This window comes from Phoca vitulina, unplaced genomic scaffold (assembly GCF_004348235.1).
Source record: "Phoca vitulina isolate PV1807 unplaced genomic scaffold, GSC_HSeal_1.0 scaffold4, whole genome shotgun sequence".
NCBI lineage: Eukaryota > Metazoa > Chordata > Mammalia > Carnivora > Phocidae > Phoca > Phoca vitulina.
In genome coordinates this window covers 61,623,474-61,647,298 of record NW_022589707.1, presented here as the reverse complement: position 1 = coordinate 61,647,298, position 23,825 = coordinate 61,623,474, and the positions used below count along the sequence as shown (strand labels likewise).

The window sequence follows — 23,825 nt, the reverse complement described above, 5'->3', positions numbered from 1 at the left end:
AGCTAAAAAGATCCCCAGAAATCATCTAACCCAGCCTACCCCCATGAGTTTATGCATGAGAAACCTAAAGTCTGAAGAAGATAAATAATAGTATTTGATAACATTCATAAAGCTCCTATTAAATGCTATGTTCCACCTCACAACAACCCTATGAGGTACGTATTATTTTTCTCAACTTACAGATGAGGAAACAGGCTTAGAGGTCCAAGGCTACATAGCTAATGGCAGATAAGGATATGAACCCAGGGACTCCAGGACTTGTGCTTAGAACCCACACACTTTCAGATCCAGGTCTAGAACGTACATACATGCTCACATACTCTCACAGAACAACATACATACCCATCTTCACTCATTATGCCAAAGCTATGCTCTTCTATCCCTGCCCAGGGAATGACATGGGCCATCCACCCAACTGTATAGTCAAGATGCAGAAGTCATCATCGACCCCTCCCTCCTTCCCTTCCCCCATCCCAATCTTGGGAACTCTTGACAATTCTCCTCATTCCCTCTTTGAATCTGTCCTCTTCTTCCCACCTCTGTTGGTTGAAGCCATCACCCTTTCTTACTTGCAACTTTGCAACTGAGCTGAATTGTTTCCTTAGTCCCATTCTTGCTCCCTTATAATCCACTGTGCACATTGCTGTCAGATGATCTTCTAAGACACAACTCCGATTATGTCATTCAAACAACGCACATTTCATTACTTCCTTACGCCTACCTGCAAATTAAGTTTGGCCCAGAAGACCATCAATATATCTGGTCCCTACATGGAGCACCACCACCACGGCCACGACCATCTCTTGTACCCAACCAGCTCCCATTTGTCCTTGCAAACTCAACTTAAAATTTGTTACAATGGACACGGTTACTCTTATAATTTAAAACTATCCCACAAAGAATGTTAATTAAAAATTTTTAACTTATTATTTGTTTTAATTAAAAAATACCTCAAGTACCACTTGTTCTAGCCTCCTCACTCTCTAAGCACTGCCTCCCCATTAGGTTACCATTTAGTATGGTTTCGTACACTATTGACTGTTGTATTTCTCATCACATAATGTTAAAGTGCCTTACCAGTAAGAACCCCTTATTTTTGTTCAGTGTCCCCAACAGTAAGCATGCAATAAATAATTTTTGAATGAATACGTGCAAAAGTGCAGATACTTAGAAAGATTCACATAAAATACACATATTTATTAATATTCATACTCATTTAGTTTCAAATTTTGATATTAAAATTCATTTGCAAAAATGTACAGTTGAGATTCTGTGTGGAAGAAATTCTAGGAGTCAGCCCCTCACTACAGAGTAGGGCTAGATCCAAGCCAGGAGTTTTCAGTTTTTTTGTTTCTCTTCAGCAATGGAATTCCTTTTAATTGAAATCCTAAGCAGAACTCTTGATGTACAAAAGAGATAAATGTGAGGTTGCCTGGGTTGAAACAAGGGAGCCAGGAATCCCGTCTGCTTTGTTTCTTTTGCCCCACATGCTGGCCCCTAAGGCATTTCTAAGAAACCTCTAAGAAACAGAGTTGTAAACCATTGATCTGAATCATTTCAGGCAGGCAAATATTATGCTCCAAATACAACGATCTAAAGTAGAAAGCTCTAAAGGCTAAATACTATTTAAACTCTTAATCTATAGGAATGTTAATGACGTCGAGTAATTTTTTTAGATTTTCAGCTCCATTTTAAATATATTGTTAAGGAAATAACAAAATCAATTCTAATTCAATTCGAGGAAGTTACTTAATAATTCATCCCAATAATTATATTCTTGTTTGCCATTACGTAACAACGCTACTTATCCTTGTGTGGTCTCATGGAGTATTTTATATGCTTGTTTATTCTTACAGTATTTCATACGATGTATTTATACTGGTTTTGATCATGGAAGTAAAAAGATTAATTTATAAACCACAGAAAAAATAAGTTCTAGAGTTAAAGGTGGGAAAACAAACATCTTTAATACAGAAGTCAAAACGCAATTTCATGGGCATTTGGGAGGGGGATATGAATTTTCTTTTAACTTCTCAGGTACAACTAATGTGGGCCTATCTATTCTACATTAGAAGCTATTACAGCACACCTTATACACACACACACACACACACTTCATTTCCCATCACCTCTAGCTCTACCTAGCCTATCAATGGATTAAATCAATACATTTTGACAAAACAAAAATACTGAAGATGACAAGGAAAGCTTTCAAAAGCCCCAAATCAAGGATACCCCAAATTCAAAATCAATATTTGGCTAGTAGTTGGAAGCCCCCTCACTCCCGTTGGTCAGTCCAACTTACCCTTCTGTGGAACAGAGTTTGAAAACCACTGATCAAAGTCAATCTCCACCCTGTAATTTCTTTTCTAACCCTGATTTTTTTTTCTTCCTCTTCCACTACACTACTAAACCATCTAAGTAGGAATGCGCTTGGCTAGGTTCAAGGAGAACGGTTGGTTGAGAAAGTGCCATACACAAGGTAGCAAGAAATCTGGAGATCTGTGAGAAAGTAATGGTGGGACTTTGGTTTAGGGATTTAAAACTACCTGCAGTGCATGTCCCAATTGGTTAGGTTTGAGCCATGTACATGCACTACTTGCAACTTCAACTGAACTACGGATGAGTTCTATGAAAGTGCTTCTATGTACAAAAAGGTGCTCGACAAGAAATAGGTGGAGAAGCAACATCCCCAGCATCTCCTGGGTGGGCAGACCTGGCTCTGTTTTTGTGGGTGGGGGCCCAAACCTGTGACTGCAGGTGAGCCTGTGAGTGTCAGAGGGTTCAAATGTCCATGATGGGCATACTTGAAGTGTGAATTCCACTGAAGTGTTGAAGGGAGGTACCTCATGAAAGCACTGCTTCAGGGATACTGGAGAAATTCCCAGGAGTAACTCTGCTTCAGTCAAGCAGACTAGACAGTGAGAAAATGGAAGCATTTCCATCTTTGGTGAAAATGCACCGCTGAAGGCAATTACACAAGAGAGTGGGGATGACTTCAAATAGAAGCCCAATAAACCTTCAAAGAAAGGACCTCTATAAAGTCATAAAACTATTTAGAATAATTACGTTATTAATGGACTAATGGAAAGATTATTATGTGTAAACTACATTACAGAGAAAAAAAGATTTAAGAAAACTGGAGTTCTCTAAATTATTAGCATTAATTATTTTCTAATTTTACTACCATTAATTACATGCATTTAAATAGAAAATTATGTAAATTAGCCATCGCACAAACTTTATTCTTCAAGGAAGCAAAGGTAATAACATGCAAATTAATAAATAAGTGATTTGGGGGGAGGACACAATTATTTATTATTTGTACAACCATTTTAAGGTAATTTGACGTTCTTGGATATCCTGTAGAGTAATTCTATGAGTTAGGTTGATGATTATCAACATTATATTCCAACTTGCTGGAAGACTCAAAAGCAAAGAAAGGTTAAGTGATTTGCATTAAGCCACAGAATCTGTGCCAGAGTTGAAAATAAATGACATTAGTTTGGCTATGTAGAATACAAAACACTTCTCTTTTGAATTAGTATGGAGCCCTTTAACAATAAGTAATGTATTTAACTATAGTAGTATATTTTTGGAATTTCCCAATTATTTCAGCAAAATTGATGTTGCCTAACCCTTGAATTTTCTATAATTTTTTTCCAACAAAAATGCCGATTTGGACCCCTTACTTACTTTTACTAAAGAACCAGGCCATTATTTGGATTAAGGAAGGAAGGACACAGAGAAATTGGAAAACATCACTATAATTTTTAATTTCAAAACCTAATTTTAACTAAAACCAGTGTAGAACATACATGGAACATAAATGAGAAAGGAGATATTAATTTATTTCTTTTAGTTATTTTCTCCTGTTTGTATAAAGCCAAAAGCAAGCCTACCATGGCTTTAAACTGAAGCAGTACAAACCTATAGAACCAAAAGCTATCAGAGAAATATTGCATCCATTGCTGAATTAAAAAAAAAAAAAAAAAGGTCAATGGCTCTGAAATATCCTTGGCCGCTTGACACTTCTTGTCAACAGGAAACCATTATATTGGTCCCCTAAAACATTCTCTTCAACTGGTATTAACTTTCATTGAAATCTGATTTTTTATTTATGAAATTTTACCATACTTAGTTCTCATTATTACCCAGGGGGAGACAAATGGAAAAACACTTTAGACAAGAGTTAAAATGATTTGTTACTATATCTTTAATTAGAAGACTTAATTCTAGTTTTATATTCATTAATTTATAAAAGATTAAGCACAACCTACCTCCTGTTTTGAGGGAGACCCAATTACTCTGGATTAGATATCATGTTTAGTACAATGAATAAGGAAATTTTTCATATAGACAATTAAAATCTTTCTAGAAAAAGTTTGGGCACTTTTCCCTATTATTCATTACATAAAATCTTCTATGAAGATGCCTCCCACTCAGGAAAAATAGATTGATATTGATGTTGGTATGAGAAAAGAGTAATAAGGAGGCAGATCTACCCCCTAAAAAAAACATAATACATCACAAATTTTAGAATAAATTCCTTTTCAGAAAATAGAATATCTGAAATTCTCCAGCCAATGCCTCCCATAAAAGTACAAAATTACAATTTCCCAGTGGTTTTTCGTTTTTTGAGGCTCAGCATTTCTCTATCCCATTCAGTACTAATCAGTACTCATCTCTCACTTCTCTACACCATTTTCCTCAGGCAACTGAAGGAGGTGCAAAAAGTTTTGAAGCTGGTAAGTATAAACCCACAAACAGTCCCCACACTCTAAATCAAGCACCCCGACCGCCCCCTTTCACACTTTTCTTCTGTACATACCTTAGGGAGGAATCAGGAGACACTGTTCCCCTTTTAAAACTCCAGGTGGAGGAATGTGAATAACAACCCCTTCCCCACCTCCACCCCCAAAAGAAACACCAAGCTGGCTTTCCCAAATCCTCAAACCTAGCTCTGTCAAGTATTTTATTTGGGAATTCTCAGCCCTCTTTCCTGTTCCACCTGACTCACACATCCACCAGATTCCAAATCCGTGGATCTAGGGCCCTGGGATCTGCATTGTAGGAGCTCCACAGGTGAGTGTGATCTTCAACTTGGTTTGGAAACAACCAGGCTAGACTCTCTCAACATACCTTTTAGGACCTAAAATTCTATGACTTGGAATTTGATTTTCTTCATTCAAATCATTACAAAGTTTTGTTTTCAAGGTACATCAGTCAATCTGTAATGTATTTTAAGTTAAATCTTTGGTCAAAAACATAACTCCTAAACACAACAATGATTCTTTGGGCAAAGCAGATTTACTTTTAAGAATTACTTTATGGGGTGCCTGGGTGGTTCAGCTGGTTAAGCGTCCAACTCTTGATTTCCACTCAGGTCACGATCTCAGGATCGTGAGATGGAGCCCTGCTGGGCATGGAGCCTGCTTAAGATTCTCTCTTTCCCTCTCCTTCTGCCCCTCCCCACCCTGCTCACGTACTCTCTCATTCTCTCTCTCAAAAAATAAAAAATAAATCAAAAATAAATTTAAAAAAAGAATTATTTTATAATGTAATCTCCAGCAATGAATGGAAATGAGGTGACAGCCTATAAAGAGAAAAGTTCTTCTTACTGTTAATGGTAACATGTGTTCACTGAACTGCAAAGATAACAAAGTACAGATGCAAAAAGCCTGACTGTGTTAGGGGATGGGGAACATTCCACAGAATATGTGGCTAATGCTCTTCAAGACTGTCAAGGTCATGGGGAAACAAGGGAGGTCTAAAAAACTGCCCAGGCCAGAGGAGAGTAAAGAGACATGCCAATTATTGTGTCCTTGACAAAAGTCCTGGAACAAGAAGAAGGACGTTAGGAGAAAAACTAGTGAAATCTCACAGGGCACCTAGGTGGTACAGTCAGTTAAGCCTCTGGCTCTTGGTTTTGGCTCAGGTCATGATCTCAGGGTCCTGGAATCAAGCCCTGAATCAGGCTCCACACTCACTCAGCATGGAGTCTGCTTGAGATTCTCTCTCTCCCTCTCCCACTGCCCCTCCCACTCATGCTGTCTCTCTCTCTCTCTCTCAAATAAATAAAATCTTAAAAAAAAAAAAACTAGTGAAATCTCAAATTATTAAAAAAAAAAAATCTGAAGTCTGCTTAATAGTAAAGCACCAATGTTGGTTTCTTAGTCTTGACAAAGGTACAATGGGAGAAAGTGGGTGAGGGATCTCTGGAAACTCTCTGTGTTATCTTTGCAACTTCTCTGAACCTCGAAAATCATTTCAAAATAAAACAGTTATTAATAAATACATTAGCAAAGATCAAACTAAATTGACCTTACATTTCTATACTATGTGATCATTTTAACAGCCTGTTTATATTGTCTCTGTAATCTGGAATGTAGAAGGAACACTGTACAAAATGAAATCGTCCCTTCCAAGCATAAGCTCCATCTCTTGGCCCCTCTCCAGGTTCCCTTTCCATGACCTATTCAATCCCTTGCCTGTAACCTGGATCAGAGATCCTTCTGAGTTCAATGACTACATTATCTTTGACTTAATAGCAAGGTAGGCAAATAATCTAATCTCAGTTTTGACCTAATTTAGCTTTGTCTCTTATCCATGCCTCAATTTTATCATCTGCAAATGATTAAACATTTTTTTACTGTCTAAGGTATGGTGCCAGTCTAAGTCCTGTGAAGTACTGTACCAAAAAGAAAATATTACTGTGTAACTGACAAATTATGGTGGCAACCCCTCATCATACAACTGTTATTGAGTCCTCTTTACCTCACACTTTTCTAAGGTTCTCTAGACCTCCTGGATTGACTTGTTTAAAAGACCCGAGCAAATTTCCATGTAGCTCTGAAGGAAAGCTTTGAAAAGTCTTATAATGTCCTTGAGTCTTGCTTAGAAGCCAACATAAACTTTCAGCCATGTCCTTATGCCTGAATATTTCCAGTGTCGTCTGAAGAATAAACATGAAATCCTGTAGCTAGCCAAATCATTTATGAATCAGTAAGGGTAGTATGAATATGGGAAGATGAAATGCATGCCCTTTTAAGAAGGGTTAATTAACAAATACCAGGCAGCATTCTCCAAGCGTGTACTTGGTTATCAAGTACTGTAATGCCTCGTCAAATATAATATCTCATTTTAATGTGGAGAATTCAATTCAATCCAAATGACCAAAATATGTATATATGTGTGTACTTGGTGCTGAAATAAAACTTTAAAAACAGGGCCATGCTTTTAAGGTAAGAGAGTAAAAGCTGAATTTGCGTAAAGGACAGCTGTGACGAACGTGATACAATGAATTTCCCTATTATCTGGCATGGTTGGAAAATGAGGTTAATCACATATTCTGGCTTATAGGGAGTTACCATAGAGACAGTGCACATATTATCCATTTCCAAGAATAAAAGAAAGATAATATACACTCAACACTGAAACTACACCGAATGTAATTTAATTTCCCTCTGATGAGTCAGACGTACTTGATGATCTCGCAGTGCCTCAGAATAATCATTGTGCACATCATCAATTATCTATCTACCCTATTTATATAGAAGTGCTAGTTAATGGAGTTTTTCCATTAGCAGAAATCTGAATAATGTGAAGGTTTTCTGGACTTAAAAATACATATATGGTCAAATTGTCACAAGTTCAATAGAATAACCTATTGCATTTGCAAATAGAGAGATCTCATCAACATAATGACAGTTGATGGGGTTATGGAAGGACCAGGAAGATGTATTTGGTTGTAAACTAGATAGAAAATGTTGTTGTGTTTGTATGTAAGCAGAAACATTGCAAAATCCTATCCACAGAAAATCAAAATAATTTTTAAGGAGCTACTCTCATTCTCAACATATATGGCTAGAAAGCATATCTAAATGACACAGCCTTTTTATTTCCCTTAAACTTCACTAGCAACAGAGTTTTACTGATTTACAAACATATTTAAGTTCCCCTACTCATTATAACAAATATTTCTCTATTCCAAAATTTGATAGCATTGTTGTTTGTCAATAGAAGCATTTCCCAGACTGTGTTCATTGAAGAGTTACCTCTTCTGGCCTTTTTCCATGGATTCATGAAGCATATCAACACTCAAGGCCTCTGAGAGCCCTTGTAGTTTTAAGACAAACAAACAAAAAAAAACTGTTTCTCAAGTGTTATTTGACCATTTCGGTTTTGAGAATATATATCAACATTTGAGGAATATATACCCACATTTACTAGTAAACTCTTGGGTAAAGAAAATACGGAATGGTAGCCTAAAAGAATTTTAAAATTCTTTCCATTTGGAAATGAATGAAAAGGCTGTTCATATTTTCATCTAAAAAAAAAAAAGGAAGAGAGATTGCTAAGTTGTGAGCTATTATAATATTCTTGAAATTGTACTAATTTTTTTCATCAGTATCTAATCCTGGTAAAGTGGGTTTTTAGAATGACCCACTAACCATCAGAGAACATAGAAATCTATCCCTTCCATTCAGTACAACTAAATTTTGTGAGACTTTAATATTCACATCTCTGATCGAATATTAATGTTTCTAAAACTCAAAATGTTAAATGTATGCAATTTTCTCCACTGTCAATCAGACTTCAATCAATTACTTACACATACATGCACACATAAACACACACCTTAGCCTATTCAACAGTAAGTACATAATGTTAGATAAGTTTAGGAAAATACAATACTTTTAGATTTCTGAAGTATTTTGGACAAATTTATTGAGTCTGACTATCTATACTACTCATATTAATTACTGCTTAATCTCCAAATCACCACATACATTTTGCATGGTTACAAAATAAGCATTTGCAATGGGAAAATGTTGGCATTCAGGATGGTGACCAGAGAAATCTTTAATCAGTAAGAGGTTACCTGTATATCATACCCTAAGGTTTATGTGGTGGGGAGAGGGAGATTTTTCTCTATATCCATCATATTCACAAAAGTAAAGTGAAGAAGAAGAGGATCTCAAAAGCCAACCTGTGACTTCCTTGGGAAACTGAATTTAACCCATCTCAACATATGGTTAAAATTGGTGGGAAAAAGAGCCATGTTCTTAAAAATAAGTGGCAATTTTACCTACAATTCCCTTATATTGAAATTGAGCTTCTAGGCATATAATGTGGGTTCTCAAAGAGCAACTAGGCAATTTCCTCAATCTCTTGCCTCCCACAGGTACCCCTTACAAAGGCTTCTTCCAGGCTTTCTGATCATAGTCCTTCCAGCACTACAAAGGTTGGCACTAATAAATTGTACTTACAGTCAAAATTGGAACTACTCATTTTGATATACAAGCAGATCACAAGAAATAACAAAAAAACCTTCTATCCTGAGGCACAAAAAAATTAGATTAAATAGAGGTGTGGTAATAACATCAAAAAATAGGTTAACAGAACCCAATAATTCTAATAATAACTCTAAAAAAATCATCAATTTGTTATGCTTTAGGATATGCATTTCTTTTCACAATTAACTCATCTTTGAGCACACATGTTAGTTTATTAACAGTGTCGATTTCTGAAATATTAAGGTGAATGTCATCTTGTTTCAATTAGTGGGAAAAAAAATGCCTTTCCTGAAAGTAATCCTTTATATTTGGGTCAGCACCATGGGGTTGGGGATCTACACTATCAATGTCCTTTTGGTATTTTCTCTTAGAGTTACACACAAACAAACAGAAGCAATAATGAAAAGTTCTGGTCTTTATGAAAATTAAGTGGCTATATTCATGCATATTAATCATGACGGGAGCACACGGGTACTTACTGCTGCGGCTGCATCAGTGGCATATTCGTGCTCTCGTAACTGTCCGTGTGCAGAGGAGGTATAATCTCCCCAGTTACGGGGTGAAACACGGGAAGCGTAGACAGGGGCCATGCTATCTCTCTATTCTTGGACATGTCACGAAGTTCTTTGGTAGATTTCTGAATAGCACTATGATGGACCAGCTGGATGCTAGATCGAAAAGAAATAAAACACACACGTATTTAAAATCAAGTATTAGCCTGATGGGTCATCAAATTTGAAAAAGTTATGAATTTTTTTTTCTTTTTAAAATAAGACATTATTGCACTTTGGGCATTCTACAAATTATCTCTGAAAGAGATACATTTCACATGCTTTTAACACGGCAAAACTGAGCATCGTAAACCAATTTTTAAATAAACGTGTCTTGCATGAAACTAAGCTATAAAGCATTGTGTTAATATTATAGCCCTAAGTAACAAACTAGTATGCTATTTAATTCTACGATTAAGATTAAACTACCATAGCTTTTATATTGGTGCTTCTGGTGGGGCATTTATAAATACTCACAGAAGTTTCATTTTATGGTAGGTTATTACTGTAGATTCAGGAAAACGTGTATGAAAGTTCTTTTCATCTGTTCTCTGGTTTATAGAAATGCAGATTGGGAAATCACATCATATAAATGGCAAGTTAATATTCTGAATCTGAAATTTTAGGTTTAATTTTTATCTATGTAATCTTAGTTTTCAAACCCTTTTTATTTTTAGTCTCTACCCCTCCTAAATATCTCTATTTAAAAAGCAGCTTTCACATTTATGAAATAAACTATGAAAGATGATGAATGACAAAATCAAAGCATGGCACACATGTATGGAGCATGATGAGCAACTGAGAAGTGAAAAAACATGATAAAGAAAATAACAGGAAAGAAGACACTTACTCTGGTGTTTGCATGTTTCTCTTTTCCCTAGAAACAAAACAAAATTTATGAATTAAATAATAGCATTGATATTTGGAACATTAAGACTATATGCTCATGGGATCTTGCATGATGTGGAAATGCTGACATTGTTACTATTAAACGCAACCAGGCAGCATTTGCCACCAGGTTTATGACATTACTTGGATGAGTACACATACAGAGATGGAATACTGATGAGAAACACACAGAAAAATGAGAAAAAAAAATGGAGATTAAGAATCAAGCTCTTAGAAATAAATTCTATGACATAATGAAATCAGGCTACATGTAAAAAATGGAAGAATTTGTTACTTGCTGCTTTATTAATTTTTTATCCTTTGCTTTGTTGTCCTGACTTCCAGATAATCTTGGGAGATTATTTTAATTGACACAGCTGTCCTGAAAGTGCTCACTGTTCATGAAGTGAACACTCATTACTCAAATTATACTCTTATTTTCATTAATATACTCCTAGGTTTATATGTATACATACGTATCTTTTAAACACTTAGATTAGGTCACCCGTTTGACAGAACAATTGCAAGAAGAATTCTGACCATCACTTCTGATCAAACTAAGACAATTTATTTACTTAAAGTGCAATTACCATGTCAATAGATTCCACAGTCTCTGCACAAAATGGCTTATATAACCAAAAGAGCTAGCCCCAGTTATTCTTGGGACTGTTTTGCCAGCATGAATTTACATCTAGCCTTAATAATTGTTGAATAAAGTAATTATATCCCCTAATTTGATTTACTAGAGTCAAAACTATTTTAATTCATTTTAAAGGAATAAAGTACTGTAGGTTGACTTGAACACAATTTCAATTAATTTATAAAGTGTTTTATGAACCAAATGAAACTTGGCTTTTAATGGAATCTTATATGTTGTTATCCTAGTAGGCTCGATAATTTTTTATTAGTGTTTTAAAGTACTCACACTCCTTCCCGTCGGCAGCACATGATATAAGCAAGTATTAGAAAAAGGACCAGTGCTACCGCCGAGGGCACAGCCAGTGTAATTAGGAAATCCGTGTAATAGTCTCTGCTTTTCAAAGAATCAGAAGGGGGTTTGTACTCTCCACCATCAGGTAAGATCCCCTCTCCTCGAATCACTTCCTGATAGGTGGACACTTGCTTTGTTTTATCGACCTGATATAAAAGAAGACAATTACACATCAAAATTAATAGCTGCAAACATTACGAGAGTTGAAGACCTAGACATATCAAAACTTTCTTTGACACATTTCGAAAAAGCCATCTTTTCCAATTACGTTATCATCTTGAACATGCCACTGTTTATGGGAGCTAGGAAGAGGTAATGAACAAAAGTAACAGATTAGAGGGCTTATGTTGGCCAACATTCTATGCCCTTTCCGCAACATACAGACATATGTACATGAATGCATACGTAATAAGTGTATGTGTGTATGTGGTTGTTCGTCCTAGTTTCCTTCCTTTGAAGCAGAAGTCCTTCACACTACCATGTACATTTCTTGTTTCCTAGGGACAAACTTCTAGTGCAGATGCTAACAAACCATGAACTGGTGGACAACCAGGTATGCCGGTGTGGTCTCTAATGTTAGTGAAAGAGAAAAGAAAAATAAAATGAGAGACAATTTCTAAATGATTACAACCTTCATCTTTCTGTTGTCCAGCTGACAGAAGTGATTTGGAGGAAAGACAGCCTAAGGAACATGGAACTCATCCAATACTATAGTTTTACTAAATTCTATTCCAGAATCAAAAAATGCACATTGGCACTGTATTAATTTACCTCCACATTCATTGAACTGTTTTCACTGAGTTGCATTTAATTATGTTGCGATTTTTATTGAAGGGCACCGTAAAAATAGCCATGTGAAATTTGTCCCTACGTTTGCCCCCTGAACACCCTCCCCCCAAAATATGTTGGAGAGAATGATTTGTGGCATTTCTCAGTATCCTCTCAAAAAAAAAACCAAAACAAACAAACAAACCCATTTGAAGACTTTTGTCAAGAATACAGTGCTAGTGAAACCTTTATTTTCTGCCAAGGAATTGATGCTCTATCTCCTTTAAGAAGGAGAACTAAGTAACTGATGAATTTCCTCTTTTAATCCTGGACATAGGAAGCTTGTTTTCAAACTTGACCTTAGGCTTATTTTTTAAATAAAGTTCAGGTCCCAATCTTCCATTTCTTTTCTATTTTATTTATTATGTGTATTGCTTGACTATTTCATTTAAGCCTCCTGATATCTTCTGTGGTAAGATGTGACACATAAATAAATACAGGTAAGATAAAAAAGGAAAATCCCAATTTTTTCATTTATAAAGCCTAACCATAGAAACTAAACGCTTCAAAGCGTAAGTGATGTTTAAAAGTTCCGAAATTAGGTAGTATTCCTAAACATAAACAATTCACAGCACAAACACAAGTTAAATGGCGTTGTTAGGGCCGGTGTGTGCTGACTCCGGTTACAGGTACCTACTCAAGTTAGGACTGCAGTTACTCAGTCTTTGGCATCCTTGTATGATCAGCACCATGACAGAAATATTAAGCTTTGCAAAGTCAACACTTATCTATAGTACATGTAAACCACAGCAGCTCAATAATTTTACTCGATTTAAGAAGACAAAGAAAATTATTTTCCTAAGACACAGTCACATAAAAAGAGGAGTCTAGGGCCAAGGGCCACCGGTGCTAAGTGCTACGACGTGAATACTGTGTTCTCCTGTCCTGGGAGATCTGGGACAGTTGCCTGCAGTTGGTTCTCTAAGACATGAAGCGACAGTTGTGTTTATGTGTCAATAACTTTGTTCAAATGTCAACTTTAAACTTAGATCTAATTCACTCACCACCAATCATCAAGGGTTGACAGAAGTTAAATCTAAAGGTCACTAAAGAAGTAAAACAACTTACCAATCTTCCAGAAAGCAAGATCAAAAAATAATATAAATTTTATATGAAATATTATAGATATATATCAAGTGTATATGAAACCTTACCTACATTTTCTTAAGTTTTTTAGCATCCTAAATAAAAGTAATTTAGAAAGAGATATTTAATATTTATGGGGCTGTGGGTAAGATTCTAATTTTGCTCACTTGGAATTTTTTCTTATTCCTCGAATCTGCCCTACAATTTGAATTTTTAGGACACCAACTCGTAGCACAATATTGCTTTATTTTCAGATGTATTATTGTACCCCAGTCTCTCCTTCCAAGGTGGGTAATGGCAGCATATTTCAGACTTTCTTCACATGTCACACTGACTCTGTAATCTATCCTGGCTTAGCAGCCACCTGGATATCCAGGGGGGTCGTTTGGACCACCTGCCAAGCTAATGCAGCCCCAACAACTAATCAAGGGTAGACTGAGAACAAAAGTGGAGATACTCTTTCCTAAATGGATGCACTGTCAACAAGATTGCCAAATTCTTAAAGTCAAGGGAAGTCAATTGCCCAAAAGTAAACCCAGGATTTGTACCTAAAAGCACCTCAGGTTTTAGCCAAATTTTATCTCCAGCCACATCACTTCCAATTACATTTGCAAAAACAAAGTAAAATAAAAACTCACCAATGATATTTTGCACCAGTCAATGTAAAACTGAGTACGAAATTTTTTATCGCATGTTATCACAGGCTCCATTTCTTGACTGCATCTCAACTGATTCTGTGGATTTTCAACTTCTCGTAAACAAGAAGAAAACGGTACATCGGCACCAACCATGACGTAAACGCTGCAAAAATGTGAAACTCTCAGGTTATCCTTTGAGAAAATTGGAAACACTGAAAAACAATCTACCCTGAAAGCAGGATTTATCCTTTTGAATTGAGGGATTATCTAGAATCATCCCTAAGGTAGGGGCTTGGGCTTTAAAAGCAGTGATATTCACGTAGGAGCTGCCTTCCATTCTTTCCTTTATTCAACCAATATTTACTGAGTGCTTTGGTGTTCCAGACACTCTCTTGATTCCAGGTTAATTTCTAAAAAAAAAATTTTTTTTCATCCTATTTATTTTAATTCAAAGTAAGCGTGTGTCTGTCATATTGTGATTACTATGTTTGGTAGATTACTTACCTTTAAAAATTACTCTTAAAGTAAATTATTTAGAAATAACACTATCACTAAGCCAATAAATAATTGTAGGTAATAAATCTCACTTGATTTCATTTTAATAAGATGGTGAAATTACATCTCTAGAGCTTTAGGCACTTAGCTATTTTACCCAAGAGTTCTGTCAGCTTTTCTACTGCACAGACCCCTACTGTTAGGTCTCCTACCACAAGGTCTCTCACTTTTTTTTCCCAAGAAGTTAATCTAAGAGAAAAACTATTATTTGATAAGCACAAATTAGGCAAGCAAAATTTTTCTTGGTGCGTATCTTAGTAATCAGGGAGAAAGAACTCTACTTAATTAGTCAGTAAGAGTTTCATACAAAAAAAGTTAGTGATAATAGCATTGAAATAATCTTGAAGCAGCTCGAGAAAAGGGAATCTCATGGGTCTTTCAAAAGAAGAAAGAAAACCGGGAAATTACTCTAAATAATTATTTCTTTTCCTAATGACAATGCTACAGCTACTTATAAAATGAAATAAACCCATCAAAATTCCAGCTGTCTTCTTTGCAGAAACTGACAAGCTGATCCTAAAATTTACACGGAAATTCAAGGAACCTAAAATAACCACAGAAAATTCTTGAAAAAGAAAAACAAAGTTGGAAGACTCACAACTACTGATTAAAACTTACTACAAAGCAATAGTAATCAAAACAGTCAGCAATAGTAATCCAGCATAAGGACAGACATGTAGATCAATGAAATAAAATTCCAAGTCCAGTAATAAACTCCTACATTTAGTAAATTGATTTTTGTCACAAATGCCAAGATAATGCAATGGAGGAAAGAACAGCCTTTACAATAAATGGTACTGGCACAACAGGGTATCCGCAGGCAAAAGAATAAAGTTGGGCTCCTACCCCATAGAATATAAGAAAATTAACTCAAAATAGGTCAGTGACTTAAATGTAAGAGCTAAAACTATTAAACTCTGAGGAAAAAAAGGTATACATTTCCATGACTTGGCAGTAGGCAGTGGTTTCTCAGCTATGACACCAAAAGCTCCAGCAATAACAGAAAAACTAGATGAGTTGGACTTTATCAAAATTAAAAATAGTGTGGTCCAAAGGTCACCATCAAGACAGTGAAAAGGCAACCCATGAATGAGAGAAAATATCTGCAAATCATATATCTAATAAGGGAATTGTATCTACAATATATAAGGGACTCTTACAATGCAAAAACAAAAAAACAAATAATCCAATTTAAAAATGGCAAAGGCTCTGAATAGACATTTCTCCAAAGAAGTATACAAATGTCCAATAAGTGCATGGAAAGATGTCCAACACCCTCAGCCCTCAGCAAAAGAGAGATCAAAACCACAATCAAAACCACTGTTTCAGGGGCGCCTGGGTAGCTCAGTTGGTTAAGTGTCTGCCTTCGGCTCAGGTGATGATCCCGGAGTCCTGGGATCGAGTCCCACATCGAGCTCCCTGCTCAGTGGGGAGTCTGCTTCTCCCTCTGACCCTCTCCCCTCTCATGCTCTCTCTCTCTCAAATAAATAAATAAATAATTTTTTTTAAGATTTTATTTATTTGTCAGAGAGAGCGAGAGCGAGAGAGAAAGAGAGCACAAGTAGGGGGAGCGGCAGGCAAAGGGAGAAGCAGGCTCCCTGCTGAGTAAGGAGCCCGATGTGGGGCTCGATCCCAGGATCCTGGCATCATGATCTGAGCTGAAGGCAGACACTTAACCGACTGAGCCACCCAGGCGTCCCTAAATAAATAAAATCTTAAAAAAACAACCACCACTGTTTCACATCCATTAGGATGGCTATAATAGAAAACACAGATAAGAAGAAGTGCTGGAGAGGATGTGGAGAAATTGGAACACTTCTACTCTGCTGGTGGCAATGTAAAACTGTGCCTCTGCTTTGGAAAGCAGTCTGGAAGTTCCTCAAAAGGTTGAATACAGAGTTACCATATGAATCAGCAATTTCACTCCTAAGTATATACCTTAAGAGAAATGAAAATAGATGTCTATACAAAGACTTGTACATGAATGTTCACAGCAACATTATTCATAGTAGTCAGAAAGTGGATACAATCCAAATGCTCACTGATGAATGAATAAATGGTAGAATATCCATATAATCGAATATTACTCAACCATAAAAAGAAATGAAGTACTGATACGTGCTACAATATGGATGAACCCTGAAAACAATACTGTGGATAAGTGAAAGAAGCCAGTCACAAAAGACCATTTAGTGCATGATTCCATTCATATGAAATGTCCACAGTAGGCAAGTTTATAAGGATAGCAAGTAAATAGTGGTTGCCTAGGGCTGGGGGGGGGAGGGGTGGTGGTGGTGGTGGTGGTGGTGGTAAGTGGCTGCTAATGGGTATGGGATGAAGGTGTTAGGATGATGAAAATATCTAAAATTGATGGTGATAATGACAGCACAACTCTGTAAAATAAGCTAAAATCCACTGAGTTACATACTTTAAATAGGTGAATTGTACAGTATATGAATTACATCCCAATAAAGCTGTTATTTTTAAAAATGAAATTAAGTGAAAGTGCATCACAAAAATTCAAAGCTATGTCAATGTAAGTGTGAACTCACACCCTGAGTTGACAACTGTATCCCAGAGTTTGATTACACAAATTCATTTGGTTGTTCTTTATGTCAAATTTATATTTGGACTTAAGATTCATTTGAAGGAAGATTTTTTCAAAAACTATGGTGCCTTTGGGAGATAAATAGTATATAATGGGCTAAAGCTAAAGATGAAAATAAAAAATTCAGAACAAAAGTGTGTATGAGAAACCATTGGTAAAGTATTTAGATGATCAGTGAATATAAATATATTCCATTTAAAACAAGTTCTTACTTGTAAGCTTCACATAAAGTCAATTTCTATTCCCTATTGACTGCCTACCAAGACCATATATCTCCTTAATAATTGTGACATATACTTATAAATACAGAAATAAAATGAATATTTTTTACAACGGTTAACTTGCTTTAACATGACATTGATTTGCATTTAAAATTAGTAAGATTTTAAATTAATTCACTTCAAGATAACATAAATGGGCATAGAGTTTTTGGTGCTTTGAAATGCCTTATTTTTTTCCTTAAATTATAAAAGCAATATAAAAACATTACATAAAACCTGGGATACAAAAACAGAATTAATTTATATTACCAAGATAACTATTTTCATTTTCCAATGTACCTTGCAAAATGTTTTTCAAATACATATATTTTAACCTAATTGCAATAATCTCTAAAATACAATTTTGTACCCTGCTTTTTCCCTTAATGCGTCATAAGCATTTACCAAATTGTACAGTCTTTGTAATTATAGATTTATGGCAATATAATTTTGTAAGTGCACATGATTTATTCAACAATTACTTCAGAGTCGGACATGTAAGTTGCTTCCAATTTTTTTGATGTTATAAATAATATTGCAAAGACTATCTCTGTGCATATTCTTTAATGTTACTATCTTAAAAGAGATGCCTAGAAGTAGAAACATTTTTATGACAGTTGACACATACTGCCAAATTACTTTCATCTCTCCTTGGATGATCCATAGGCTTCACAAACTTAATATGTTCCTAACTGAGCTCATCGTTACCCCACCCCACCTTCACCTGTTCCTCCTTTTCCATCTTCTCTCCCGGTGATTGGCATGGCCAGATGCTCAAGCACCATCATCTTTGACTCCTGTCCTTCTTTCCACATATTCAATCCATCATCAGTCTCTGACATTTACCCCAAAAGAACTCTCACATGCACCTGTCCAATTTGTTCCATCTTCCCTACACCCTAGTTCTGATCACCATCACTTTCCACAGGGCATGAAGCAACAGCCCCTTAACAGTGTTCCTTGAACCCAGTCTTTCTCACTGTCCTCAGGGAGCCTATTTGCAGAATAAGTGAATGAATAAAAAGCATTATACCAGTTTTAAAACACGAGCCACTGTATATTCAAAAGTTGCTAAGAGAATAGATCTTAAGAGTTCTCGTCACAAGAAAAAAAAAGTTGTAACTACGTGAGGTGTGGATGTTAACCAAACTTATGATGGTAATCGTTTTGCAATATACACATACATCAAATCATTCTGTTGTACAACTTAAACTTGTACAATGCCATATGTCAATTATGTCTCAAGAATACTGGGACAATCAGTAAGTTAATATATAAAATGCAAACAGACTACAAATGTCATGCTCGAGAGAAGGAGATATTAGATTTGCTTTGCAGGTCAAAAAAAATGTATTTATTGTTTCTTTTGTAGAGCTAGTAAGTTTCAACATGTTGGCTTTTAAAAAAAATAATTTTCTATGAGGCTGTGAATAATAACTCTATGCGATACATGCTAAAATTACATTTTTCATAATCTGTTTTCCTTTTAGCTAGCTTTTTGACATGGAAAAACGGAAATTTTTTATAAAGTGAAATGAGAATGATCCTTATCTTTATGACCTCAGCCACATGTTTTCAAACTTTCAAAGGTGTAAACAGATGGGAACATGGTGCCAAGTACGAGGCTCTCAAGCAATGTTAACAAAACATGGTGCCTCAAACTTTTTTTTTTTAAGATTTTATTTATTTGACAGAGAAAGACACAGCAAGAGAGGGAACACAAGCAGGGGGAGTGGGAGAGGGAGAAGCAGGCTTCCCGCTGAGCAGGGAGCCAGATGTGGGGCTCGATCCCAGGACCCCGGGATCATGACCTGAGCCGAAGGCAGACGCTTAACGACTGAGCCACCCAGGCTCCCCGATGTCTCAAACTCTTAAGAATTGATCTACACAGGCAGAATTTGTTCGTTATGAAGGAGTCTTTTCTTCCAGTTTGAAGAACTCAACTTCCCCTGAGGTAGAATATATTCATTGTGGCTTTTACACATACAACGTTGAAAACCAAATAACAGGTAAAAAAAAAAATTAAGTCGAAACTCTGCTTTTTTTAGCCAGACTTCTGCCAGGTAAATGGATCCAATGATTGCATATTTGACCTAATTGTCCAAGCAACGAATGTGTTTGATTATTTTGTGGAGATAGGAGATAAAAGACAGTTTAGAGAAGAATGTGTCCACATGTTACATGTTGCCTGGGAACTCTTGAGCTCTTAAAAGAAAATGCACTATGATTCCTGTCCTCTGTCCCCCACACCACTTCTTTGTTCTCTGCATATCTGCAATCAATTGGTCAAAAAGTAAGATGAAAAATAAATAGTTAAACTAAATAAAAGATCTAATGCAGAATAAAAAAGAAAAGAAAGGACACTTCCAGACCCTAGTTCTACTACTTGCTTGCTCCTCTTCATTGGAGAAGGAATACATTATCCGAAGAGGGGAACTGGCTTACAAGGGTCAGACCCTTCTCGTTTTGTGTGCATGTGATGGGGAAAGATCGTCCTGCTTACAGAAAGGAGGCATTTGGGTTCAGTCTACTCTTTCAACCATGTGCTATTTTCTGCAAACGTCCCTAATGCTTCAGGATAAAATCCAAACAATTTTTTCTGGTATCTGGGGCCTTACCTGGTCTGGTGTTTGCCTCCTTGGTAACAATCACTTCTGGATCCCTGTCCCCCAAATCCACATGAAATAGGTTTCCAAATCCATCAGGCTTGCTCCTACCTCAGGGCTTTTGCCCAAGCTGACCCCTCTATCTAGAATCTCTCTTCGTTATTTTTTGAGCAGGTTAATTTGTACGCACCGTTGAAACTCAGATCTTCACCTTCTCTATGAACCCTTTCCAGGCATGGGCCAGAAGTGAAGGAGGAACACTCTCTGTGACCTCTTGAGGTCAACAGGGGTATGTACAACACTGTTCTTTAATTATCTGATTACCTGCCTGGTCCCTAATAGATTGTGAGCATAGATTTTTTTTTTTTTAATCACTATACTACAAAGATTAATATAGTATTCCCCAATAAAAATAGTTAATAAGTGAATCTATGTGTAGAACATAGAATAGATTTGAGACATATAGTCACACTGATTTCATGTATTGGTTTTATACTTTTAAAAAATGGATTTATATGGGCTTTCAATTTTTACATTATTAAAGGCTCTTTTTAGAAGTTCCTATCATATATCACCACCATTCCATAAAAGAATATTTGCACCAAAACTGTAAGAGGCACGTTAACTTAAGAATAAAGGACAATCTTATAAATCAAACATGGCGACAAATTCAGCAGAGCACTACGGACTAGCCCAGGATCATGACCTTCCATCAGAGCAGTACTTGGTGGCCACTGACTTACAGTCTCTTCCTCAAGTGTAATTTCTCACTGAGGCCTTTCTAGGGCAGAAAGCAAACAATTAATTAGAGGGAGCACTTTTTGAGACCGTCTAACGAATAAACTAGGATTCCCTTTGCTGATTGAGGCTAGATCCACGTGCTTTGGTAACCAGAGGAAATAGTGGTGGGTTTGACAATCTCTTATGAAAAGTGAGTATATTCTTTAATCCTCACACCCCATCATTCCCTTCAGAGCCGCCATTTACACCACATCACTCACCCTGGGTTGGCAGCTATGCCATGCCTAGAATGAAATATGAACCTGCTCCCCTTTCCACCAGCTTTCTCCCAGGCTAAATGCATCCACAAGTCCTTAGCCTTTGGCACAGTATCAGGAGCAAAAGCAGCACAGAGACCATGCCCGGGGGGAGCACAGTTGCCCGGGGTTATGGTTCTGGCAAGGGAAAGAAAATCTTTTCAGGAGGCTCAGCCTTCCTTTGCAGGAGCTTATTGACTTTGAAGTAAATCTTTTTTTTTTTTTTTTTTTTTAAAAATTTTATTTATTTATTTGACAGAGAGAGAGATAGCGAGAGAGGGAACACAAGCAGGGGGAGTGGGAGAGGGAGAAGCAGGCCGCCCGCGGAGCAGGGAGCCCGATGTGGGACTCGATCCCAGGACCCTGGGATCATGACCTGAGCCGAAGGCAGACGCTTAACGACTGAGCCACCCAGGCGCCCTGAAGTAAATCTTTATAATTGTTTTCTGTTAGATTTAGGACAAGTCTGAAAGCTGTCAGTGAGTCTAAAGAGGTGAACAAATGTACGTCAGGAGGGAAGAAGAGCTGGGATGCTGCAGAGTACCTTCTTGATGATCGACATTTAATGGTGCTTTGGGCTGTGGAAGGCCAGGGGATTTACTCTGACGGTCTACTCCTGAGAGCTTCTCTTATTCATCCGCTATGTATCTGACTACATAGATCAAGTCTGGAAAAATCTTCATTTAGTAGATTGTGGCCGCCATGAGTAATAGGAAATAATATCATGGAGGTTTTATTTGTTTTTTATCAGAGACCGAGACTTTTGCTACTGAGTATTAAGCAGAACACTTTGGTCAGGTGCTCAATTAATATGATGGAAGTGTATGACAACATTTGTAAATAAAACCTTAGAAAAGAAAGGGATGGAATTCCTTTGCTATGTCTGACCCTAGTTTTTTATATTTTCTTCAATATTCCATTTTAGAAAGGGATTTATAGCCCACGTTATTTTCAAAAGAAATTATGGAAGCAAAAAGTTTACTAGATAAATTAAGTATTATGATATACATCAACAAAAAGAAAGGACAGCACAAGAGATGAGTTAGCCAAGCACAAGATTTTGTTTCTAGGTTTAAGGCAACAGGGTAAAAAATTATTTTTGTTACCATGGCATTAGATAACAACTGAAGGAAATATGCAAAATCATCCCCAGGGACAATTTTTTTCTTCTGGAATTATCCTCAAGTACGATCTTGTTTCATTGGTGCTCATATAAGGGACATCGGGGCAGTAGGGTTGGCATTGGGTACAATTTATAGAAATGCTATTTTAAAAGACTTATATGAATACTTTGTAAAGGTTACGGCTTAACATTAAATTAAAACTCATGGAAAGCATTTCAAGTTGGGAAGGGATCTGAGACAACAGGGTCCAAATAAATGCCACGAGACTGACTCTCTCAAATATCTGACAGCACATGCCGCCCTCTAGCAGGTGCTGGGGGATCAGCTAATGACTGAATTCTCTAACAAGTACTTGTAGGACCAAAATTCTGTTCTTAATTTAGAGTCGCATGCTCAGGCCCAGCCCTACACTCAAAGATTCAGAATCTCTAGGGGGAAGCAGAAGACAGGAACCAACCTATCTATCTATCTATCTATCTATCTATCTATCTATCTATATCTATCATCTATCTATCTATCTATCTATCTATCATCTATCTATCTATATCTATCTATCTATCTATCTATCTATCTATATCTATCATCTATCTATCTATCTATATCTATCTATCATCTATCTATCTATATCTATCATCTATCTATCATCTATCTATCATCTATCTATCTATCTATATCTATCTATCATCTATCTATCTATCTATCTATCTATCTATCTATCTATATCTATCATCTATCTATCTATCATCTATCTATCTATATCTATCATCTATCTATCTATCTATCTATCTATATCTATCATCTATCTATCTATCTATCATCTATCTATCTATCTATCATCTATCTATCTATCTATCATCTATCTATCATCTATCTATCTATCATCTATCTATCTATCTATCATCTATCTATCTATATCTATCATCTATCTATATCTATCATCTATCTATCTATCTATCATCTATCTATATCTATCTATCATCTATCTATCTATCTATCTATCTATCTATCTATATCTATCATCTATCTATCTATCTATCATCTATCATCATCTATCTATATTTTTAAACTACTGGGTGTGGAGCCCAACACAGGCTTGAACTCATGACCCTGAGATCAAGACCTGACCTGAAATGAAGAGTCAGACGCTTAAACGACTGAGCCACTCAGGCGCCCCTATCTATATTTTTATTAAAGCGCTACTGGCAATTCTTAGGCAAGACATGTTTGGGAAGCACTGTTTTAGGTCAGAGTCTGGTTTCTAGAGTTGTGTAGTTCAGTTTAGTTGTTTCTAAAAGGGCCTCTGTGCAGCCTGCATGACTGAGTAGGGAAGAGTGAGCCCAGAAGAAAGCACAAC

The 23,825-nt window shown here is 36.4% G+C and overlaps 1 protein-coding gene across 11 annotated transcripts in view; it reads right to left on the bottom strand.

Moving 5' to 3' along the window:
• SGCE (sarcoglycan epsilon) overlaps positions 1–23,825 on the bottom strand; it is a 69,508-nt gene that overhangs the window by 4,601 nt on the left and 41,082 nt on the right. For 6 of the 11 annotated variants that reach the window (XM_032402125.1, XM_032402128.1, XM_032402120.1 and 3 more), the window contains 4 exons: positions 14,282–14,444; positions 11,664–11,875; positions 10,701–10,727; positions 9,779–9,967 (listed from right to left, as the gene is read on the bottom strand). In XM_032402125.1, coding sequence (XP_032258016.1) covers positions 9,779–9,967; positions 10,701–10,727; positions 11,664–11,875; positions 14,282–14,444 — 591 coding nt within the window. Of the gene's footprint in view, positions 1–9,774; positions 9,968–10,327; positions 10,402–10,700; positions 10,728–11,663; positions 11,876–14,281; positions 14,445–23,825 lie in introns of those variants that run through there. The other 5 variants (XM_032402126.1, XM_032402121.1, XM_032402124.1 and 2 more) reach the window with 3 other exon arrangements.